The sequence below is a fragment of the Andrographis paniculata genome, unplaced genomic scaffold (genome assembly GCF_009805555.1).
Source record: "Andrographis paniculata isolate CXL003 unplaced genomic scaffold, ASM980555v1 Contig34END, whole genome shotgun sequence".
NCBI lineage: Eukaryota > Viridiplantae > Streptophyta > Magnoliopsida > Lamiales > Acanthaceae > Andrographis > Andrographis paniculata.
In genome coordinates, this window is record NW_026137567.1 from 4,351,988 (window position 1) to 4,374,438 (window position 22,451).

The 22,451-nt window shown below is 33.0% G+C and overlaps 4 protein-coding genes across 8 annotated transcripts; 3 read left to right on the forward strand and 1 right to left on the reverse strand.

The window, feature by feature from the left end:
• The first annotated feature begins 1,809 nt into the window (after positions 1 to 1,809).
• Positions 1,810 to 5,025, forward strand: LOC127248452 (uncharacterized). Its single transcript, XM_051270793.1, has 4 exons — positions 1,810 to 2,246; positions 2,803 to 3,304; positions 3,467 to 3,668; positions 3,982 to 5,025. Exons 1-4 carry the CDS (start codon positions 1,853 to 1,855, stop codon positions 4,870 to 4,872), a joined length of 1,989 nt encoding a protein of 662 aa, XP_051126750.1. The 5' UTR covers positions 1,810 to 1,852; the 3' UTR covers positions 4,873 to 5,025.
• A 2,859-nt stretch (positions 5,026 to 7,884) lies between these two features.
• LOC127248508 (chitinase 2-like) lies at positions 7,885 to 8,742 on the forward strand. Its single transcript, XM_051270871.1, has one exon. The coding sequence runs from the start codon at positions 7,888 to 7,890 to the stop codon at positions 8,740 to 8,742; it is 855 nt and encodes a 284-aa protein (XP_051126828.1). The 5' UTR covers positions 7,885 to 7,887.
• Positions 8,743 to 10,679: 1,937 nt separating this feature from the next.
• LOC127248719 (uncharacterized) lies at positions 10,680 to 16,358 on the forward strand. Of its 5 annotated transcripts, none has more exons than XM_051271219.1 (8): positions 10,680 to 10,776; positions 11,488 to 11,988; positions 12,223 to 12,497; positions 13,370 to 13,756; positions 14,232 to 14,642; positions 14,834 to 15,211; positions 15,327 to 15,426; positions 15,858 to 16,353. In XM_051271219.1, exons 2-8 carry the CDS (start codon positions 11,814 to 11,816, stop codon positions 16,247 to 16,249), a joined length of 2,118 nt encoding a protein of 705 aa, XP_051127176.1. In that variant the 5' UTR covers positions 10,680 to 10,776; positions 11,488 to 11,813; the 3' UTR covers positions 16,250 to 16,353. The 5 variants fall into 5 exon arrangements, 4 of the variants coding, with proteins under 4 accessions (XP_051127176.1, XP_051127178.1, XP_051127177.1 ...); XM_051271221.1 differs by lacking the exon at positions 10,680 to 10,776 and adding an exon at positions 10,852 to 10,867; XM_051271220.1 differs by lacking the exon at positions 10,680 to 10,776 and adding an exon at positions 10,874 to 11,166.
• Positions 16,359 to 20,083: 3,725 nt separating this feature from the next.
• LOC127248701 (uncharacterized) lies at positions 20,084 to 21,469 on the reverse strand. Its single transcript, XM_051271187.1, has 3 exons — positions 21,298 to 21,469; positions 21,105 to 21,167; positions 20,084 to 20,339 (listed from the first exon to the last, which is right to left on the reverse strand). The coding sequence occupies exons 1-3, from the start codon at positions 21,373 to 21,375 to the stop codon at positions 20,199 to 20,201; spliced, it is 282 nt and encodes a 93-aa protein (XP_051127144.1). The 5' UTR covers positions 21,376 to 21,469; the 3' UTR covers positions 20,084 to 20,198.
• Between the last annotated feature and the right edge of the window lie 982 nt (positions 21,470 to 22,451).

Here is a 22,451-nt window from a genome sequence, read left to right on the forward strand (position 1 = left end):
ACATAGCTGGGCAGCTCAGATTCTGAATGTTCTCCTAATCGGAACTCCGATCTCCCTTCGACACCGACGAACTTCTCCGACAAAATAATAGTGTATATCACTCACTCAGAGCATGGAGATGGGAAGGGAAGAGAAGGGAAAAAGTTAAGAGGATTGATACAATATTTTTCTCACTACACACACTCTCTCTCTCAAAACCACTCTTATCCTTCCCACCATCTCGAGTTGTGTTAAGCAACCCACAGCGGCTATTGATCCGACAGTAATTAATTCCGTTTGATACAAATAAAGAATGATATATATCTATTCATTTCTGACCACAAGAGGACAAATTCAAAATGTCCACTTTTCCTTGAGAATACACTATTCTAGAAAAGACAAATAAATACAACTTGATACGACTGCACAGCTGAGTCAAATATATTTCTGTTTATGGATTCTGACGACAACAGAAGCACAAAGATGTTTTCTCAATATGTCAAAAATAGGTAATAGAATTTTTTCAATTAACATATCTCACATAACATAAAGGATTAAGATTAAAATTGTAAAGAACTAAAATTTATATAATTAAACTAAAATTATAAAAGAAACGCGCGCGCATATATATATATATATATATATTTGATAAATTTGATAATTGCAAATATGTATGGCACAATTATACTTAAAAATATAATTGAATTATATCATTTCACAGCCCTGAAAAGTTAGATATATATATATATATATATGAATAAAATTTTTAGGAACCAAGATACAAATGAATAATTTATTTATTTATTTATTTGATGATATTTAAAGTATATAAAAAAACTGTAAATATTTTATTTATTTACTTTTTTCTTTCCGGGGAAGAAGCTCGCCTGTAGCAATAAAATTTAATTTACCATATAATTTAAATAAAATATTTATATATATATATACATGTATGGTATTATTGTAATTATATTATCCCAAAGTAGCATGAAATATTAAAAGTCCTTGTTGAAGTTACATTTTATAAATTTTACATAAAGTATGAAACTTTTAATAAAAAATTTAAAAATAAATTAGTATGAACTCAATTCAAAATGAACAATATCAAAATAATATTGAATTAAGTCGGTCCTAACAGCAGTGTATTATTGCCGATGGTATCTCCATCCTGGAATCGTGAAACGCGGTAATGCCAACGACCCACTCTTAAAACCCTTGCAATAATATATAATAACATTATTAAAAATAATATATAATAAAATTATTAAATTTAAAAGCATTCCAAATTGCAATTAAATAGTATCTTATAAATTAATGTTGGAGCAAAGTCGCCGTTAGAATTTGCAGATTCATTGACCAGACCACACGGTACCTATCGCCTTTGAATTTGGACCCACACAAAATAATACTTTAATATATATTTTTTATCTAAATTTATTTTCACTTTATTTTTAATAAAAAATTCATTTTTTTTTAAAAAGTAAAAATTTTTAATTCTACTTATTTTTTCTTAAAACTGAGGTCTAAAATGAAAATACAATGGGATGCTGGAGAAGTATTAAACAAATATTTTCTAGATTAGTAGTAGTAATTAATAACAAATGCACAATATTCTATTGGCGCAAGATAGATATGTAACGCCTATAGAAATAAGCACACGTGTCATCTTGATTCACCATCGATCATCAATCGCTCTATATATTGTTGAGTATTTTAGATATTTGATTTTGTATTTTTATATTTAGATTTCGACCCTTATTTTAATAATTAATAATATAATTTTATTATTATTTTTTAAAATTTTTAATATATATATATATATATAATTAAGCTGTTCGAATACTGAGCCTGAAATCATATACGATCAATTAATATGGAACTTCACCATCATCATCGTTATCATCATCATTTTTTGCCAGATTCAGGCGGTGGCCGTCAACTGTTCCAGATGTCTGAATTCAGGCACCATGGCACCGTCGGCGGAGATCTGAGCGAAAGCTCCTGCTCCAGCTCCGGCGAGGATCACGACGATCGGACCGCTGATTTTCACGCGACGGCGGTGGCTGAGAAAAGGAGCACCGTTCCGAGAAGCCATGAATCCGCCGAGAAGAAACTCCAGTGGCTGCGGTCGCAGATCATCGGCGGCACCGCCGAGTTTGTTACCCCTTTCGGGACGCGCCGCCTCACCTACGCCGACCACACCGCCTCCGGCCGCTCCCTCCGTTACATCGAAAACTATATCACCGCCAATGTGCTTCCCTTCTACGGTAATAAATTAATAAACAAATATATATATTATTCACTTTTGATGTTATTACAAAATTATTTAATTCTCAATTTATTTTTTACACACGAAATTTTAAAAATATTATTATTATATTGTGATATAATATAAATAATGATAAAAAGATTAAACTGTCTTATTAGTATACATAAAGATAATTATATTTGTGTAATATATTGTAATTGAAATAGTATTATAATATTAGGTAAATAATACAGCTACTAAAATATAGTTTGTTAGAGAAGGATAAAGTATTATATTGAAATATAGTAAGAATTAAGGTAAAAAAAAATTAAATTAATTTTTTTAATATTGCATGATATAAATATAATAATATTTGTATAATATATTTAAATTGAAAGAGTATTTATAATATTTTGTAGATAATACAAAAATAGAAAAATTGATAGTTAGTTAAACAAGAGACAAATATTATTTTATTTACACCATTATTCGAATAATTTTGAGTAGAAAAGGATTATTATTAAGATATATAATTAATTAATTAATTATTATTATTCTTACGCACGTGTGGACAGGCAACAGTCACACGAGCGACAGCGAGACGGGTTCGAAGACGACGAGAATGGCGGAGGAGGCATCAAGCTACGTCAAGAAATGCTTAGGCGGCGGCGGCGGCGACGCCATTATTTTCTGCGGTTCAGGCACCACCGCCGCCATCAAGCGCCTCCAGGAGGTGATCGGCGTCGCCATCCCGTCGATTCTCCGGGACAGGGTTCTCAAATGTCTGTCCGCCCAGGAACGGTGGGTCGTTTTCGTGGGCCCCTACGAGCACCACTCCAACATCCTCTCATGGCGGCGAAGCCTGGCGGAAGTGGTGGAGATCGGCCTCGACCGCCGCGGCCTCCTCGACATGGACTCCCTCAGGGAGAATCTCGAGCTCTACCGGTCGCAGAAACGCCCCATTCTGGGGTCGTTCTCGGCCTGCAGCAACGTCACCGGAATCTGTACGGACACGAGGGCAGTAGCGCGGCTGCTCCACCAGTTCGGCGGTTTTGTGTGTTTTGACTATGCGGCGAGGTAAGGAAGAAGGATTTAATCGAATCACTATCCACATATATAAATTAATTGACCATTTTAGATGAAATAAATAACTGTCTCACTCTAATGTATCATGCATATATTTATATACAAATTATCAACCAATAGATAGGACTGACTGTTGAGTACATGTACGTACAGTGGACCTTACGAGAAGATAGAGATGAGATCCGGCGAAATGGACGGCTACGATGCGATCTTCCTGAGCCCGCATAAGTTCGTGGGAGGTCCCGGCACGCCGGGGATACTTTTAATGAGCAAGGCTCTTTACCGACTCGGCGCCGCGCCGCCCTCAACTTGTGGCGGCGGGACCGTCGATTATGTCAACGGCTTCAACGAGGAGGTAAGATCATGTACCCCAAATTTAGAGAGTTTTACATAAATTTAATAAAATGTATATATATATATTCAACGACATATTTTTTTTTAAAAAAAACCACTGTAAATATATATATATAACTTAAAAACCCTAAACATAGAGTAGGCTTCAACAGGCTTAAATTAAAATTTCCAATTTATACATGTATATATATCTTCTAGACACATAATCAATGCCATTTAAAGGCACCATAACTAACCCTAGCTTGGCCTTAACGTAGCCATACCAACATCCACCCACAGCCAAAAAAGTAGACCTAACAAATGTTCAAATTCAGGACACAATATACGTGGATGACGTGGAAGGGAGAGAAGACTCAGGAACTCCCCCGATCATCCAAAAAATCCGGGCAGCATTAGCCTTTTGGGTGAAGGGATTAATCGGCCACAACACTATCCACAAAATCGAACAAATCCACCTCAAAAAAGCATTCACAAGACTCATCCAAAACCCTAAAATCAAAATCCTCGGGAACGCCGCCGCGGTGAAAAGACAACCAATCCTATCTTTTCTAATCCACACAACATCCAGACCCAATTCCCATATTCCGGCGCCGCCGCCGCAACTCGACCTATGGCGGGATGACGCCGCCGGAGAAGTCGTCGCCGGCAAGCCGCTCGACGGCCGGTTCGTGGCCAAGCTTCTCAACGACCTCTTCGGCATCCAGGCTCGTGGCGGATGCGCCTGCGCCGGCCCGTACGGACACGCCCTCCTCGGCATTGACCGGCGCCGCTCTCTCGAAATTCGATCTGCCATTAAAAAAGGCTACAATGGCGTGAAGCCCGGGTGGACCAGAGTCAGCTTTCCGTACTACATGTCCGAGGAAGAGGTCGAGTTCATACTCGCCGGAATCGAATTTGTTGCCCTCTACGGGCAGCGGTTTCTGCCGCTCTACCATTTCAGCTGGCGGAAGGGTGTTTGGACATTCAAGAAGAATGCGCTTCAGGATAAGGTCAACGGATTGACCTTTGCCGACATTGTCAACGTGGGCCGGAATAATGACAGCTGTCTGGAAATTAAGCAAGAAGATTCGGCGGCGGCGGCGGTTAGGGATTACGCGGGGTATTTGGAATTTGCGAAGCAAATGGCTGACTTGCTTCCGAGATTTCCGGCGGGGAGGAGAGTTCCTGAAGACATTGACGTTGACCTTATCGCATTCAGGGTTTGACTGCGGGAAGAAGAAGAAGATACGATGATCATATGAGGAATATAAAATTAGAAATAAATATGGCTAACATTATATACGGTTATATTTATGGATAAATTTTTTAATGTAAAGTGTTTATGTAAGGTTGCTGGTATTGTGCTGATATTGAAATCAAATTGGTTTTTTATATATCGTTTGTTCCATTTAAATGTTAAGTGCATTGTTAACATTAATTGGGTGTAGATTAACTTATAATGTAAAATTTGTTATTAAATGAGATTTTAATTAGATTAATTACTTTCTAAAATTTATATATTGCAAATAGTATTTGAAAAAAATCCTTTTGGACCGCTAAATTGCATAGGAAAAGCAAGTAAATTATCGATGTTTTTTGCAGACCCACTTGTCACACATAATTTACCAGTATTCCCAAATTATAAAAAAAATAAATAAATAAGTAAATCAGGTTTCGCCAGTCATTTGTGTCCTCTACTCCTATTAGTTATTTCATTTAGGTAACCAGTCCATTTATACGATTTTTTATGAATATTATGAATTCTGGGAGTTTCATTTACCTTTTGCGTTGATGTATTTAATATTAAAAATATTCTTATATTTGTATAAATTTTTGCTCAAATATCATTATAATAGTATTATATGACACTAATAAAAATATTTCTGTCATTGTTTCTTAATTTGTATTATATTTTCATATAATAATTAATATTAAAAAATCACTATGAAGCAAGTAAATGAGACCATAGCCGGACGGACATAGTAATATATATATTATTTATTAAAAAAAATTAAAATTCAATATAAATTATTATTATTATTTATATTATTAACATTTCTAACATAAGAATATATATTCATAAAAAAACACAAAACAAATAATTAATTTTAAAGAAATACTTCCTCCATCCCAAATCAATTGTCTTGTTTCCTTACTTAGTAACTTTGGTCCCCATTTTATAACAAAATTATTCATACTTTTCCAAACTACTCCTAATTATTACTCTAATCTATTTTTTAAAATCCTTCAAAAATCAAGGGCATTATAGTCTTTTACATCCTACTTTATACTCACTTCAATTAAATACTATTATTACTTAATTCCCGTTCCAACTCACATTTCTTCTAGGACGGAGGGAGTAGATCCTAAAAATCGTCCAACCTTGCGTATAGAATAATAAAATACTAGTAAAACATTACCAGAAAATTAGGCTATAATTGCGGTAAAAAAAGTCACGGTTTTAATACAAATTGGTGACTTTTTACTAAAAAATCAAGGAAAAATATACGGAACCATTTCCGTGAAATTTTGCTAGTGACTTTTTTTAAGTGATTATATTTCTGTGACAATAAGTTATAGAATAATACCCTGACATGTCCGCGACTTTATATAGCAAGCTGCAACAAAATTTCGTGAATATTTTATAATTGTGACATTTTCGTGACATTAAGTTACAAAATAATACCATTACACCTCTGTGACTTTATATTAACGAAAACTGTAACAATTCCGTGATTTTATATTTTTGAAAAAAAAATATAATTATAATATATAGGGTTTAGGGTTTCGAACTAGTGACCTTATTATTTTTTATTTGTTATTATATTTTAACTATATAAATATTATTGATTATAAATTTATCTTTTAAAAATATATACATATTTATTTAATATATCATCGTGAATTTTTAACAAAAAATTGAATAGCTACTAACGATATTGAATAAAGATATTGATGATGATTTTATTATTTTTTTATTAACTTTGAATAACTACGAACAATAAAAAAAAATTATAGTTCTTTTCGTTACTTATGTTGTGACATTTGATTTTACAAAGTCACGAAAATTATACTACGACAATATCTATAATAATTTAAAATGTTGAAAATATTTTGGTTATTTTTGCTGCAACTTAAAATAGTTAAGAAAAAATTTTGTGACAATTTTTGTGACAAAATAGTCAAAAGACACGGAATAGAAATATCTTGGACATTTTCGTTACTTAAACTGCTACTTTAAATAGTCACAGAAAGTTGTTTGTAGCTTTTTCTGCAAATATTACTTACGGAATAGTCAAAACAAAAAATCGTGACATAAATTTGTCATAAAATTACTTTCCGTAATTTTTAATTGTCACGGATTAAATTTGCGACAAATTTCCGCAATTATCAATCTTTTTCTAGTAGTGAAAGCCGACCACAAAAAACGAAACAACCAAGCACACGCATGGTGTTCATCGAAAAAACAAAAAATTAAAAGCCATTTTGTAGTAACTGACATAGATGTGTACAGTAGCCGTCGTTGATGCTTCGTTAAAATCAGATTGAGTTCATATACAATCATTGGCCTTCATAACAAGAATCTTGTCTTGTCTTGAAATTTCCAATGAATATTCAATCTTATTATTATAAGTATTTCTCCATATATATAAAGATTGAGAAAATTAATTAGTTAAAGCAGAATGCCGAGACATCATCGATTCCTTTTTCTGCTCTTCACTATCGGTTTCTTCCTTCATCGCCTGCAAATTTGTGGTGAGTATTATTGCATAAAATTTCATGATTCAATTTTTTATATATACATACATATACATATATATTAAATGGGAAACATTAAGATGTTGATTTAAAAATTTTAGTACGATAATGAATTTTCAAATTAATATATATATATATATATATAAACTTCACATGTTGTTATTACACACATATTGTGCGTAATAAAAGCATGGGATATTTGTTCAAACTGTTGTATGTGATTACTAATTTATAACGTGTGTTGTATATATTAATATAAAGAATATGTTGCCAGAAGTAATACAATATGTTATTTATTATTATATGATGTATTATTAATTTATGAGTTGTATTTGCATTATATTAATATAAATAATATGTTATCACAAGTATACATAGTATTGTTATTATTATAGAGTGTTGTTTAGCAGAGTGTTAAATTTAAATTTAACAACAAAATTGAATTTATGTTTTTTTTAGATGGGAAAACGAAGGCAAAGGTGATGATGGAATACATCGGAGCCACCGGAGCGCCGGTGAAGATCGCCGCCGTCCCCGTCGACCCGGCAATCGACTTCCACTTCCTCCTAAGCTTCGCCATCGACGCCGACCCCGCCGGAAACCCTCAAAACGGCGTCTTCTCGCCATACTGGTCGGATACCCTAACTCCGGCCGCCGTCTCCGCCGTCAAATCACTCCGCCCCAACGTGAAAGCCCTGGCCAGTCTCTCCGGCTGGAGCCTCGCCGGAAAAACCCTCTCCTGGTACGACCCTGCCGACGCCCAGCTCTGGATCTCCAACGCCTTCCAATCCCTCAAATCACTCATCCAGACATACAACCTCGACGGCATTGACATCGACTACGAAAGATTCCCTCGGAAAAACCAAAACGCCACCGCCGGCGGCGGCGATTTCGCGTACTGCATCGGGGAGCTGATAACGATGCTGAAGAATCAGAGTGTAATCACGGTGGCGACAATCGCGCCGTTCTACACGACGGTGGGGCCGTACACGGAGCTTTACGAGGGGTACGAGGATGTAATAGACTACGTGAATTATCAATTTTATACGGACAAGGTGCGGCGGGCGGCGGAGTATTTGGTGGTGTTCCAGAACCGGACGGCGGAGTTCGGCGGCGGCCGGAAGGGTAAGGTTCTGGCGAGCTACGAGGTGAATGGGCGAGGGATTCAAGGAGACGAGTTCTTCGTAGCGCTGAGGATGTTGGAGGACAATGGATTTGTCGTTAACGGGGCAATGATATTCTCTGCAGATGCTTCCATGTCCGATGGATTCTATTATGAGATCAACACACAGCACTTCTTGCTCTACAACTCAACGCGAATCAACGAATCATGCTAGACACTTTTAGTATTTTTAAATAATATTTTATAAATATTAGTATTAAAAATATATATATATATATACATTATATACTTTATCTGTCTACAAACTAGTGTTCTATTTTTTTATTTGAAATATTCAATAATTGTTTTTTTTTTATACAGATAATTTACTCTTTTGTCTTTTTTTTTTTCTATACACAAAATAAAATATAAATTTATCATTTTATAACAAAAAAAACTAAAAAAAAATAGACGGAGGGGGTATTATATATACTTAAAAAATAAATTAATAATTTAATACGAAATATTACTTCCTTTTCACTCTCCAATATATTTTTTTGCGTGTTGATATTTGAATAATTAATTATGATATCAAATGTAGTAAAAAAAAATTGCAAAAATACTTTCATGAATGTCTTATAATTGAGAAGAAAATATTAATAAAAAAATTATACAAATATAATATATTTTTAATGTTAAATGGGACAGAGGGAGTATTACTATTAATATTTCTATTTACGGAATTCTTCAATTAGGGTTACTTTTTTTATTTTTGATTATCTGCTTACCAGAATTATATACTTTTATTTATTTATTTATTTATTTATTTATTTTATTTTTTATTTTTGTATGTAGATTAATGTAAATTATTTTTTTTTGTCCAGCTAACTTGTCCACGATAATTGAGTACGGAGTTTTCAGTATTATGTAAATTAGTAAGTAATTAAAAATTTTATTAATAAAAGAAGTTACAGAATAAGATTAACATGATAAAATAATTTAATTAAGATAAAAATTGTAAATTATGAATTTTAAAATGTGATGAAAAATATTTAATTATATTTTTGGAAAAAAGGAAAGTAAGAATTTACTTGGGACGAACGGATATAGAAAAAGCAAACAAATTAAATAGGACGGAGGAAATAATATTTTATAACTTATAAATAGTATTTGTTTTTTCACTTTCCACACAATTATTATACTCCCTCCGCGCCATCACTAAAAAAAATAGTATATCTATAACGGAATTCCGTCCCTAAAGTTCACGTAGCTAACGTAATTCCATCTCTAATTCCGTCTCTAATATCGTTAGTAACGGAAAAAGTGAATTTAGAAACAAAAAAATTTCGTTACAAAATTAATAATTTCTTATAGTGCATATTTATCTGTTTACTTTTTATTTGATAAAAGTCAATAAGAATAAAAGTAAAAACACAGTGTCTCTATGGTAAAAATTGATTATAATAATATATTTGTAAAATAATATAAATTTAAAAATAATTTTAATATTAAGTAGGCATTAAAATTACTAAAAAAATAATAATAAATATTTTATTTTGAAACGACTAAATAAAAAAATTGAGCTCTGTCTCTTCAGCCCAAATTTGGACAAATTTACCGTTCAAGTTTGCACAGTAAAAAAAATTATTTTTTAAATTATAAATATAAAATAAATTATAATAATTATAATGGAATAAAATATATACAATATATATATAATTTTGTAGAAATAAATCTTTTATAATACAAATAAATAAAAATTTATAAATATATATGTAAATTTATATCAAATTATATAAATTATTACACATTTATATAATTATATTTGTTACCATCAAATTAATACACATCAAAATTCTCAAAACCCAACTCAAACACAAAAAAAAAACACATAAATTTAAACCCACTTTAAAATTCAAATCAAAATCAAAATCAAACTCAAATTTGTAAAGATACACACCCAAAATAAATAAATAGTTAAAAAGGAGAAATATCTAACATAAAAAAATAAATAAATAAATAAATAAATAAAATAATAATAATAATAATAATACATTGTAGAAACACACATGATCAGTGTGCATGCGGTATTGCCAGGTCAGTATGAGTGGGGTCTCCAAGAAGTAAACCAACCAATGAGAATCCAACCTTACTCACCAAGCTTTTAGTTTTAGAACATCCGCTACTCTACTGCCGCCATATATGTGGGCTCGTCTCTCCAACTGTCCCAGAATTTCCTGTAATTTTCACTCTCCAATCTCTATACACGGTTAGTAAGTTCTGTTCAACGTTTCGCTTCTCATACATTTTTGCTTTCAAACTCATCGTTTTTTTGTTGATATATTGATTTTGGGTTTCCGGTTAGTAAAGTCTGCTTCTCGTTTCATTTCCCATACATGTTCAAACTCATCGTTGTTTGTTGTTGTATTGATTTTTAGTTCCTGTTATGTGGAGAATTTTTTGCTCTGGTTTTTAGGTAATGAATCTAGGGTTTTTAAATCGGAGAATGGGTTGCAATTCGATGTATTGTATTTGGTCGAAATGGTTTTCTTTCCGGAATGTGTGGTGTGGTGGTCTTCGTGTCCTTGTGGCGGTGTTGGTAGTGAGTTGGAGGATTTGAGATGGTGGGTAGTGTGCCGATGGTCTATATTTCTTCCGGGTATAATGTTACTGTAGTTTTTCTTTGGTCTTCTGCGTTCTGGAAGTTACCTGTTTGCTGTTTGGGCGATTTCCTGGGTCATGTCTCGTGATGCGTTATTTTAACCGATCTTCATACATTTATATCATCTACTAAATATTAAGTCTTGAGAAAAATTTCCCAATACGAAAGTTCTATTTTTGGTTCAGTTCTTGTTTCATACTCCTAACCAATTACGTTAGCTTAGTTGTTGTGTCTTATTAGTCATAGTACAATTTTTCTCACACTATATTGTTGAAGTGATTTTTTTTTGTAAGGCTCATGAAATTGTTAAAATGTCAGGACTTGGATCGGACACCAGATGTCTTTTGCTTCAATCAAGAATTATTTGTGTTTTGTTTGGTGTGCTTTTTGTGTAATGGACTGGGTAAGGATTTGGTGCTGTAAGAAGGCTATGTTTAGGCACTGGACTTGAGAAAGTTGGGAGCAGTTTGACGTTAGCAAGTTGTAGAAACTGTGGTGTGCATATTGTTTGCGTGTTCCTCTTCAACTTCAACTTTTGTTTTCCTATTACTATTAGCTTTTACCTTGGGAAAAAGAAATAGTTCTGGGCTTAGTTATCCTTGAAATACCTAATATTGATGGAAGCTTCCTAGAGTTGGATTTGGATGCATTCTATTATACCTGTCGGAATGAAAGCCTTCCCTCCTGGATTCCGATTTCATCCTACTGATGTTGAGCTGATTATGTATTATCTCAAGAGGAAGATTATGGGAAAGAAGCTTTTCGCAGATGCCATTGCTGAAGTCAACATCTATACATTCTCTCCATGGGACCTTCCAGGTCTGCTATTTCTTGTATTGATTTTACTCCACTTTTGTGACTTTTTACACTCATAATGATAATGGGAGATTCTACAAGCCATTTCACAAGTTTTCTGTTACCTCTAGTGCTTCTTGGGTATGCAGGCCATAGAGCATCATGATATGGAGAAATGCCTGTTTCCTGTCACATATTAGCATCTATAAGTTTATTGAAATGATATTTATAGCTACACAATGTTCTATTTTGCTTCAGACAAATCTTGCTTAAAGAGTAAGGATCTGGAGTGGTACTTCTTTTGTCCGATAACAAAGAAGTATGCAAGCGGAGCTAGGGTGAAACGGGCTACTGATACGGGATTCTGGAAAACTACTGGAAAGGACAGGTCGATCAATTTTAATGATAGAACTGTTGGAATGGTGAGGACGTTGATTTTTCATCTTGGTCATGCCCCTCAAGGGAAAAGAACTGATTGGGTTATGTATGAGTTCAGGATCCTTGATGACCAATTGGCTGTTGATGGCATCCAGGTACTTCTACCTTTACATAATTTATGATTGTCTAGTTTATTCTTCTTCAACCTGGGTTCCACTGTAGGTTTTGCTGTTTGTTGCTTATCTTCACTGCAATGTATTGGCTTCCCATGTTTGGTACTGGAATTTGATATTGATTACAACATAAAATCTATATGAGGTGCCTTTTACACTTGCATCTTAGTTCCATCAAAGGAATCTAAGGGACGACTGTCTATTAAATTTTGTTAAAAAGTTCATCTTCCAATATGCATGCACACACTACCTTCACAGGAAGTCATCTTGCTACTATATTTTCTTACCTCTCTGCTGTGATTTTAAAACAAGGTTCAATTCATATTAAGCAATTTTATTAGATGGTGTTGTCCCACCGTTCGTGGCACATTTAGGTATTTGGTGATACCAATCTACTTTATTGTAAAATACTTTCGAAATTGTAACAATAAAAGATCGCATATACCTAATTGTGTCAATTGTTTTCATAATAAAAGAAGTACCAACTTCAGAGAAAATTGATGCTATATGTTCATATTTAGAATTTGACCATTGTTGTTTTACACATGATTGCTATAAATTCATACACAAACTAAATTATAGATACTTGTATGATTACTTTATATAAACTAAACAAGAAGATATATTTTTTTACATAATATTGAGTAATGCTTTATTTTATATTAGATTGGAAAAAAATACCTGATGTTGGGATGTTTTGAAGCATAATTTTGGAAGATGGCAGGCCTTTATTTATCTATCCATAACTCTGTTTGCATTACTGTTAAAAATGCAATTCTGTTCCCAGACCAACAAACTTTCACAATTTACTTTAAGAATATTGATTCTTTCCCTTCTTTCCCCTTATATTGTAGGACACATATGTTATCTGTAAGATTTTCAAGAAGGCTGGTCTTGGCCCAATGAATGGTGCACAATATGGAGCCCCATTTAATGAAGAAGAATGGTCTGATGAAGACATAGATGATTGTCAGAGCCGATCTATACCAGCTACATCTGATGTTCTATCACCTACCACACTAATGCAGTCAGAAAAGCGAAGCTGTTCTCTCATAACAGACTTGTTCACTCCTGGAAGTATATCTGCATTGCCTTTGACTGACAGTGGAGAAGGCCCGTCATCATTGGCTGGTCGACCAATTAATGAGGTGGTTCTGAATAAGTCTAATGATGAAACTTCTCATCACTTAGCAACATCTACTGATGATATATTGCTGTTCGATGAAAATGGAACATTCCAGGTAACTATTTAGACCTAATACGATTGACATGCCTACCTTGATTTGCTAATTTTATGATTCTGTGCTCTTGATTATGTAAAAAGCATATTGAAACTTCTGAAACTGTTTTGTTCCTATAACTGGCATAAGTGTGTTTTATGTTTGTATCCTCAAGTATTCTCGTTAGATGTGCATCAAGTAATGCTGTGCTTTATGTCAGTGCTTCTCATTTTGTATGTTCCTTATAGAAGGGAGGATGAAGATTATGGGATTAGAACACCATTCTATATTACTAAGAGGAAGTTCTGTTTCCTGTAGATCTCTTGGTTCTTTTGTTTCCTTTTTTACAATTCCTTGTTACTTGTAATTAATTCTATTAGAAATGTATTTCTCCTTTTATTGTTCAAAGTTCTGACACTGATTACTTGTCAGCTGTCATTACCCTGTTTGCCTTCCATTGATCTGGTCATATGCTAAAGCAAGTTTCTGTTGTCAGGATGATTTAAACAGCAAAGGAAAGAACAACCCCCTACCTAATCCTGAAGCTTATGGTATATACAGTGATTATTTTGATCTGGATGGAGGGGCTCAAACGAATGAGAGTAAGTTTGTTACCTTAGGAGTGAAGAATGATGAGTGTTCTTTCGACGGCATGCTTTCCATAGATGATCAAGCCTATATAGAGATTAATGATCTTTTGACCCCATTGAACTGCTCGGCTGGAGTAAGTGGATCTGGTCAGGCATCAATAGGCGAGATGGTTGGATTGCAGTGCCATGAAAATATTACAAATGTGAATTCAGGAACCTCTGTTGCTGTTAATCAGTATGCTTCTTGCTCACGGCCACTTCCTGCACTACATGAAGAATGTTGTGGAGATGATAAGATTTTGGACATGCTACAGATGGTGAGGCCTTGCTATAATATTTGCTTTTGTTCTTTTGTTGTTCATTTTTGCATTTCCTTGCCAGTTGCAATTACTTCTATTAGAATGGATGTTTCTTTTATTGTTCAATATCCCGACACTGATTACTTCTCAGATCCCCTGTTTTCCTTCCATTGACCTGACCATATACTGAAGCCGATTGTCGTTGTCAGGATATAAACAGTGAAGGAAAGAACAACCCCTTACCTAGTCCTGAAGCTTATGGTATATACAATGATCTTTGTCATCTGGATGGATGGGCTCATACAAGCGAGGGCATGCTTGTTTCCTTAGAAGCACAGAATGATGAGTATTCTTTTGGTGGCATGCTTACCGTAGATGATCAAGCCTGTTTAGAGATTAATGATCTTTTGACCCCTTTGAACTGCTCATCTGGAGTAATTGGATCTGGTCAGCCATCAATTGGCGAGAGAGTTGGACCGCACAGGTTTAAAAATATTGCAAATGTGACTTCAGGAACCTCTGTTGCTGTTCCTGCAGTGCATGAAGAATGTTATAGAGATAAAAATGTTTTGGACATGCTACAGTTGGTGAGGCCTCACTATAATTCGACTCATTTTATTGATGAATGATCTATAGATGCTTCTTTGTACTGCTGATCATTTAGTGCATCCCTTTATTTGACAATTATATTATGATACTCAGGATAACAATCAATTTCATATGGGATCCGATGCTGCATTTGATTTTGGCACCATACAAAGGCAATGGGTGAATGGGGCTAAGTTCGAAGGCATGGAAAGAGGTAGATATGCTGATAACTGATGATAATTCTTCTTGTGGGACGTCTATTCACGATCTATTCAAGCCTTAAATCATAATCCATGCTTATTAACTGCCAGATATTTGTAGCTCTGAAGGGAATAAGCTTGTCTTTAAGAAAATCCCTTCTCCGAACTCTGATTCTACTTTTGACAAGGCATATTTACTAGTTATGTGTGTTCTAGATCCTATCATCATTTCAAATCCAGTGAGTTATGGGAAACTAAGTGCAAAATTTAGATTATGACTGTACTGTTATTGAAAGTTACGGAAATGTGGAATCTTGGTTGATGTTGCGTTAACCTCTTGTTTACCTCATTGGATGTTGCAGGTACTCTCTGCATTTTTTTAAGCTTCTGTTACCATTATCTGTGTCAATCTCATGTTATATTTGTTTCGCTACATTACTTCCAGGAACACTTATAAAAATATGTAGATCAAGATTAACGACTTCCATTCCAGCTCGAACACCATCAGCTGCTGAGCACCTTATACTTTCATTTTCTACTTGTGGCTCCTCCATTCATATCAAGGCTGAGGTGACTCATAGAGCTGGTGAATGCACTAACGAAGCTTTGTTGTTTATGATGGAGGGGTCTCGCAGCTGTCGGTGCAACCTGCCTTCGGCAGTTTCATGGGAAGTATCTCTATGGCTTAGGAATAATCATCTGCTTTATTTGGTCTTGATTTCTTTCCATTTGATTTTAGCTTATTATTATTTCAATGAGACTGACTACTTTATACAAACTTACATCTTTATCCAATTGAAACCCATTCATTATTCTGTCATTATGTTTTACACATAACTGGCATTACCATATATGATTTACAGTGATGAGCATTTCTGTAGTAGTAATGGAATCTGCTTTGCAGTCATAATAATATATGTCTGTAATGCTTCTCTGGTTTTAAGTTTTCAAATTGATTTATCAGATAAAATGGTGGAGGGTTGATTTGGATATGCATTTTAGCTTTGTGTGTTATGCTGGGATGTGCAGGTTTTTAAGGTTCTTAGTTTAAGTATATGGGTTTGTGCAGTAATAGTGTTTTGGTGTAATGTTTTTTTGTGGAAAAAAAAGATTTTTTATTTTATTTTTATGTTTTTTTTTTTTTGTGGACTTTATAATAGTTTTGATGGAAACAATAAAAACTCAAATCAAACGAAAATTTTGAATTATTTTCTTGTTTTGAATATAGTAGAAAATGTTGGATAACACTATGCTGAACATGCTTATGTTGATTTTGATTGTGTGCGTGTGAGAAGACATGTTTGATGGGCTCAGATGTTTAGATATGTTTTCCTTAAAACTATTTTGTTGTTTTAAATTATTTTGTAAATTGGTAAAAATTTGAATACAAAATAAATATTTCATATAATATTTTAATACAAACTACAAATAAATTTATAATTTAATAAATTTTAGGAGTTTTTTAATATGTACATTACTACGGAAACAAACATTTAATAAGAGCACACACTACGGACAGGGAAGTCAACTGGGCATTCATTTTCCATTTTTAAAATATTTTATGAAAAAAATAATATATATATATATATATTTTTATTGAAAATGATACAAGATTGAAAGAAACCTACTATTTTATATTTTTAAATGCGAATCAGGTAAATTCCAACCGAACATAATACCGAGTATTATTTTGAGGGCGGATTGTTTTCGGTGTTATTGTGCTTTATTATATGATTGAAAATCGATAATATAAATTATAGTATAATAATATACTGTAAAAATAGGTATTTTGTACTAATATCTAGTACTTTATATAAATGTGCTAATTAAATCAAAATAAAAACAGCAGCGTATTTTAAAATAACAAAATTTGATGATTATGATTATGATGGTTTTTGGTGAGTATGAATTAATTGAATGGCGGGTGATGCACGTCACCGTACCAATTGCCTAGTGTCTACGACCCTGCTTCAATTTTTATTTTTTTGTGTAATGTAATGTAATGTTTCCATCAGTAGGATCGCATCTTCCAGATTGAGACACAGATTTTTTTTTAGTATATATATATTATTTCTTTTCAACTAAAATATTTTTAAACTTTACAATATTACTCCCTCCGTCCCGCCTATTACCGTAGATACGAGAATTTAAATAAAGTATGATCATTAAGTAATTAAGAAGTGTATTAGTAAAAATAATTATTGTATAATAAAAATAATTGTGGATTAAGATTAAAATAACTAAATAGTTTAATTAAAATTAAAAAAATTATAAAATTTAAAATTTAAAATGAAATTAAAGTGTATAATTATATTTTTAAAAAAGAAAAAGATAAATTATATGGGACGAACGAAAATAAAAAATAAAGATAAATTATATAGGACAGGGGAAGTACAAATGCTTTGCTCTTATTATCATCGTCTTCAATATAAATTTTGAAATGGTCCATTTTTTAAATCATTTTATTTTATTTATATACCAATTTTAAAGACATAATTTATTATAAAGCTATTTTGATGAACATGAACATCAAAATTATACTACATGCTACGTGCCTTTATTTCTGACTATGCACTGCACCACTCAATATTATTATTAATATTAAAAATCAACATCAAATCGCCTTTATATGCTACATAACCTAACCTCTCTCTCTCAGAAAATACCAAACACACACGTGGATATATATACACAAATTATTGTGTTATTTTTGTATAAATTATATTTAATTTAAATTTAAAGCGGGCTTATATTTTTTAAATTGGTCATTTTATTCTCCTTCCGAGTCAATTTGTTTTTCAATTTGGTTTTCGATGGCTTTTTAAATTCAAAGAGATTTGGCCTTCGGTTTGACTTTGCCGGACTTGGGGGCTTTGGTCTCCGTACGGACGATTTGATCGTCGACTTTGGATTTGATGTCTTCTTTGGAAGATCTGCAGCTTTGATATTTGGTTTGCCTTTTCCGCCTTTTGGAAAACTTCGGTCTCCGTGTGGGCGATTTGATCGTCAACTTTGGATTTGATATCTTTTTTTACGATCCGCGGCTTTGATCTTTAGTTTGTCTTTTCCACCTTTTGGAGAACTTCAATCTCCGTCTGGCGATTTGATCGTCGGCTTTGGATTTGATGTCTTCTTTAGACGATCCGCGGCTTTGATATTTGGTTTGTTTTTCTGTCTTTTGAAGAGTTTCGGTCTCTGTGCGGACGATTTGATCCTCAACTTTTGATTTGATGTCTTCTTTGAACGATCCGCGACTTTGATCTTTGGTTTGGATTTGCGGCCTTTCGGAGGATTTTGGTCTCCATGTTTACAATTTGATTGTCAGCTTTGAATTTGATGTCTTCTTTAGACGATCCGTGGCTTTGATCTTTGAGGAGGTAAATTTGGTGCTCCATAACGCTTTTAGTGGCATGTCTCTTTGACTTTTGGATCAAAGAAGACCGAGTTGATGCTTTGGTAAAGAACGCGATGAATACTTTGAAGCTTTAGGATGAACTTTGGATGTTTTTCCTTGACTTTGATGGATTCTTTAACGACGTTTGGAGCTTTGATCCTTGAAGAGGTGGATTTGATGTTTCATAACACTTTTGGCGGCGTATCCCTTTGACTCTTAGATCGAAGAGGGTCTAGTTGATGCTTTGTTGAAGAACGCGATGAACATTTCGAAGCTTTGAGAGGAACTTTGGAGACCTTCCCTTGGCTTGACGAATTCCTCAACGGCTTTGGGAGCTTTAATCCTTCCTCCGACTTGGGCATACGACGAAGAACGTTAATTCCATCGATTCGTCAACCAATATTATATCATTTATCCAAATCAGTGACTTTCAACGAAGGACACAAAGAACATGAAGAGCAATACATAGAGAGTCTAAAGATTTACCCATTTGCTTGAATCATCAATGTAACTTCGGTGTCTCAAATAAACTTGTCATGGATAGGGGAGGGGTGACCTCAATTTCCTTTTTGAATGATGCTACGTGGCGCATCGATCTTTATATCATTATCTTTATTGTCAAGATTTATTTATTTTGCTGTCAAATTTACTATGATTCTATTTATGCACACGATATCTTTATTTTAAGCAAATTTTTGCATTAATAATTGATATTTATTTTACAAAATTAACATTAACGTGTGTATAATTAAATACCATATACTCCCTCCGTCTCATGTAATATGGGTGTATTACCGTAGATACGAGAATTTAGGTAAAGTATAATTAATAAGTAATTAAAAAATGTATTAGTAAAAATAATTATTATTTAGTAAAAATAATTATAGATTAAGGTTAAAATAAGTAAATAATTTAATTAAAATTAAGAAAATTATAAATTTTAAAATTATAATTATATTTCAAGTTATGTGAACGGACAAAAATAAAAAATAGGAATCAATTATGTGGGACGGAGGAAATATTTATTTTATTGAAAAAATTTTTTTTTTCAAAATACATAATATTTAATTTAATTTAAACATTTAATTTTTAATATCATATAATATATATTATTCTTTTGGCGACAATAATCTCTCGAGTAACTAATTAATTGATTCAAATTCACTATTTTCTTGAAAACCCAGGTAATTCACTATTTTCTTGAAAACCCAGGTAATTTTTGTAATTAAAATTATTTCATCACCAAGGAAAAAAGCCCACGTAGCAAAACTTCCCGGTCATCTTCCACCATACACACAGGCACAGGTACACATCATATATATATATATATACAGATAACATATATACACACACATTATATATATATATATGTATGTATAGGTGTATAAAATCTCAGAAGGGTGCAGAAACGATGTCTCTTAGACCGGATGGAAACCTCTCTACGTCATCATTATTAACAATGACATAATCTGGCTCTTCATTGCCGCCGGTCGGACCGCTGCTCACTGCACACCTCTCCACCGGTTCAAGTCCCTATATATATATATATATATAGTAGTAGTTTTAATTTGCAAAATTAATTAGTTCATAGCCAAAACGTCAATTAATCAAATAAATACATACATACATACATATATATGTATTAATTATGGGGCATTATTTAAAGTCCAAAGAAATTATTCAATTGCCATTGAGATTAAGAATATATATATATGAAGAAAATCAATGTACAGACAATAAAGGAAACATACTTTTATTAAACACTAAAATATATTATAATTAATTCAGTACAAATAATATATTCATATCGCGCAATTACATACTTTTATTAAACACTAAAATATATTGCATTAAATACAAATTTATATTGTTTATGTACTTTCGAATATGCTAAATTAAAAAATTACAACACAAATTTGTGATTTGTGTGATCTTTATTTTAAAATTGATTATAATTTGAACGAGGCTCATTTGCTAATGTTTAACATCAATAAATCCCCCAAATGTTTAGCTACGGTCTATTGAATAGATCATTTTAAAAAATTAATAATAAAATTATATCTTTCAATAAAAAGTACTCTTTTCATTTTCAAAGATCCTGCAATTTTTTTTTTTTTTTCTCAAATTCACTGCACGGTGTTTGAGACGAAGAGGAGAGACTACATTATTTCTCGCGTGTGTCTATATATATATATATATAAACTAGTTTTCCAGAAACACTTCTTATTGTTTCCAAAACACTTTAGCTACTATAAAAAGATTTATATATATATATATATATATACACAGAGTGTGTACCTCAGTGAAGATTCTAAGAGCTTCTTCAATACTTCTGGTGTTCACCACACACAGCGCTGCCTCCTGTATATACACATACACATACATACATATATATATATATATATATAGAGAGAGAGAGAGAGAGAGAGAGAGAGGAAATTAGGGTCTGTATGTATATCAGTATATGTAAGGTAGCAATATAATTATTTACCCTAGCAAACTCGATTTGATGAAGACTAAGTGTACGAGGTTCTTTCTCTATAGACGACTGTCTCTTCATCCTCTCCATTGCTAAATGCTAATCCTCTCTCTCTCTCTAGAGAGATATATATATTGTATGTCTGTATGTCTGTAAAAATAAACTGATTGATAGAGAGACAACCTAGGACAATACACACACATATATACGTGAGAAATTAATCATTCCAAATTAAATTAATTAAATAATCCATGGGTGGGGTGGGGTGGGGTGGGGTGGGGTGGGGGGGAGTTGAGACGGGGCTCCACGTAACCCAGACGTGGCGGGAGGATGCCTTGAGTGCGTGGGACTCCAGGCCGACACGTGGCGGGCGGTGGTGGTCGGGAGTCAGGTTCGGAAACTGGGCCCACGGATATTCAGCGATAGGGTTGCTAAAAAGGGAATGTTAACTGATTTGGAAGAGATTACGTGTTACGGCGCCGCCAATTGTGGCCCGACACGCAGCCATTTTCAATTTTGCGACATTTCTGATTTTCTTTCTGTCTCTTTTCTTTTATTCGTTGGTCGGCCCAATTGATATCTAATCATTTTCTTAATTAATTAATTAATTAAGAGTAGTAGTAGTAAATATATTTGGTTTGATTACGATTTTGATTTTTGATTTGTGTAATAATTGGTGGGCCTTTGGGTTTCGATATGGTATTGGTGGCGAATCTTTTCTGGTGGGTGACCGAAATTTCACTGCAACCGTACCCGCAAAAATATAGAAAATGGAGTAATATTATACAAAAGCACTAATTAAATTTGACAAAAGTGATTGCGTGTCTTGACCGTTGATTGATTTTTCTTTTTTTCTTTTTATTTTTTTCCAACCAAAACAATTTTGTTGTGGAGTAAAGATAATTTGATATAGTCCCCGAAGAAATACATCATGACTGTAAGGTAATGAGTTCAAATCCTAACATCTTCAGATTCACGTGACTTACCTTGTTATTATATTAAAATAAATTTTTATTTGAATAGAGAGAATAATTTTATTATTATTATTATTACCTTTGTCTCAATCCAAGTAATTCTTCTATCGTGCTATAAGAGTTATATTTTTTATTCTTTTATATCTATTTATAAGAGTTATATATTCTTTTCAATAACTATTTATTTTATTA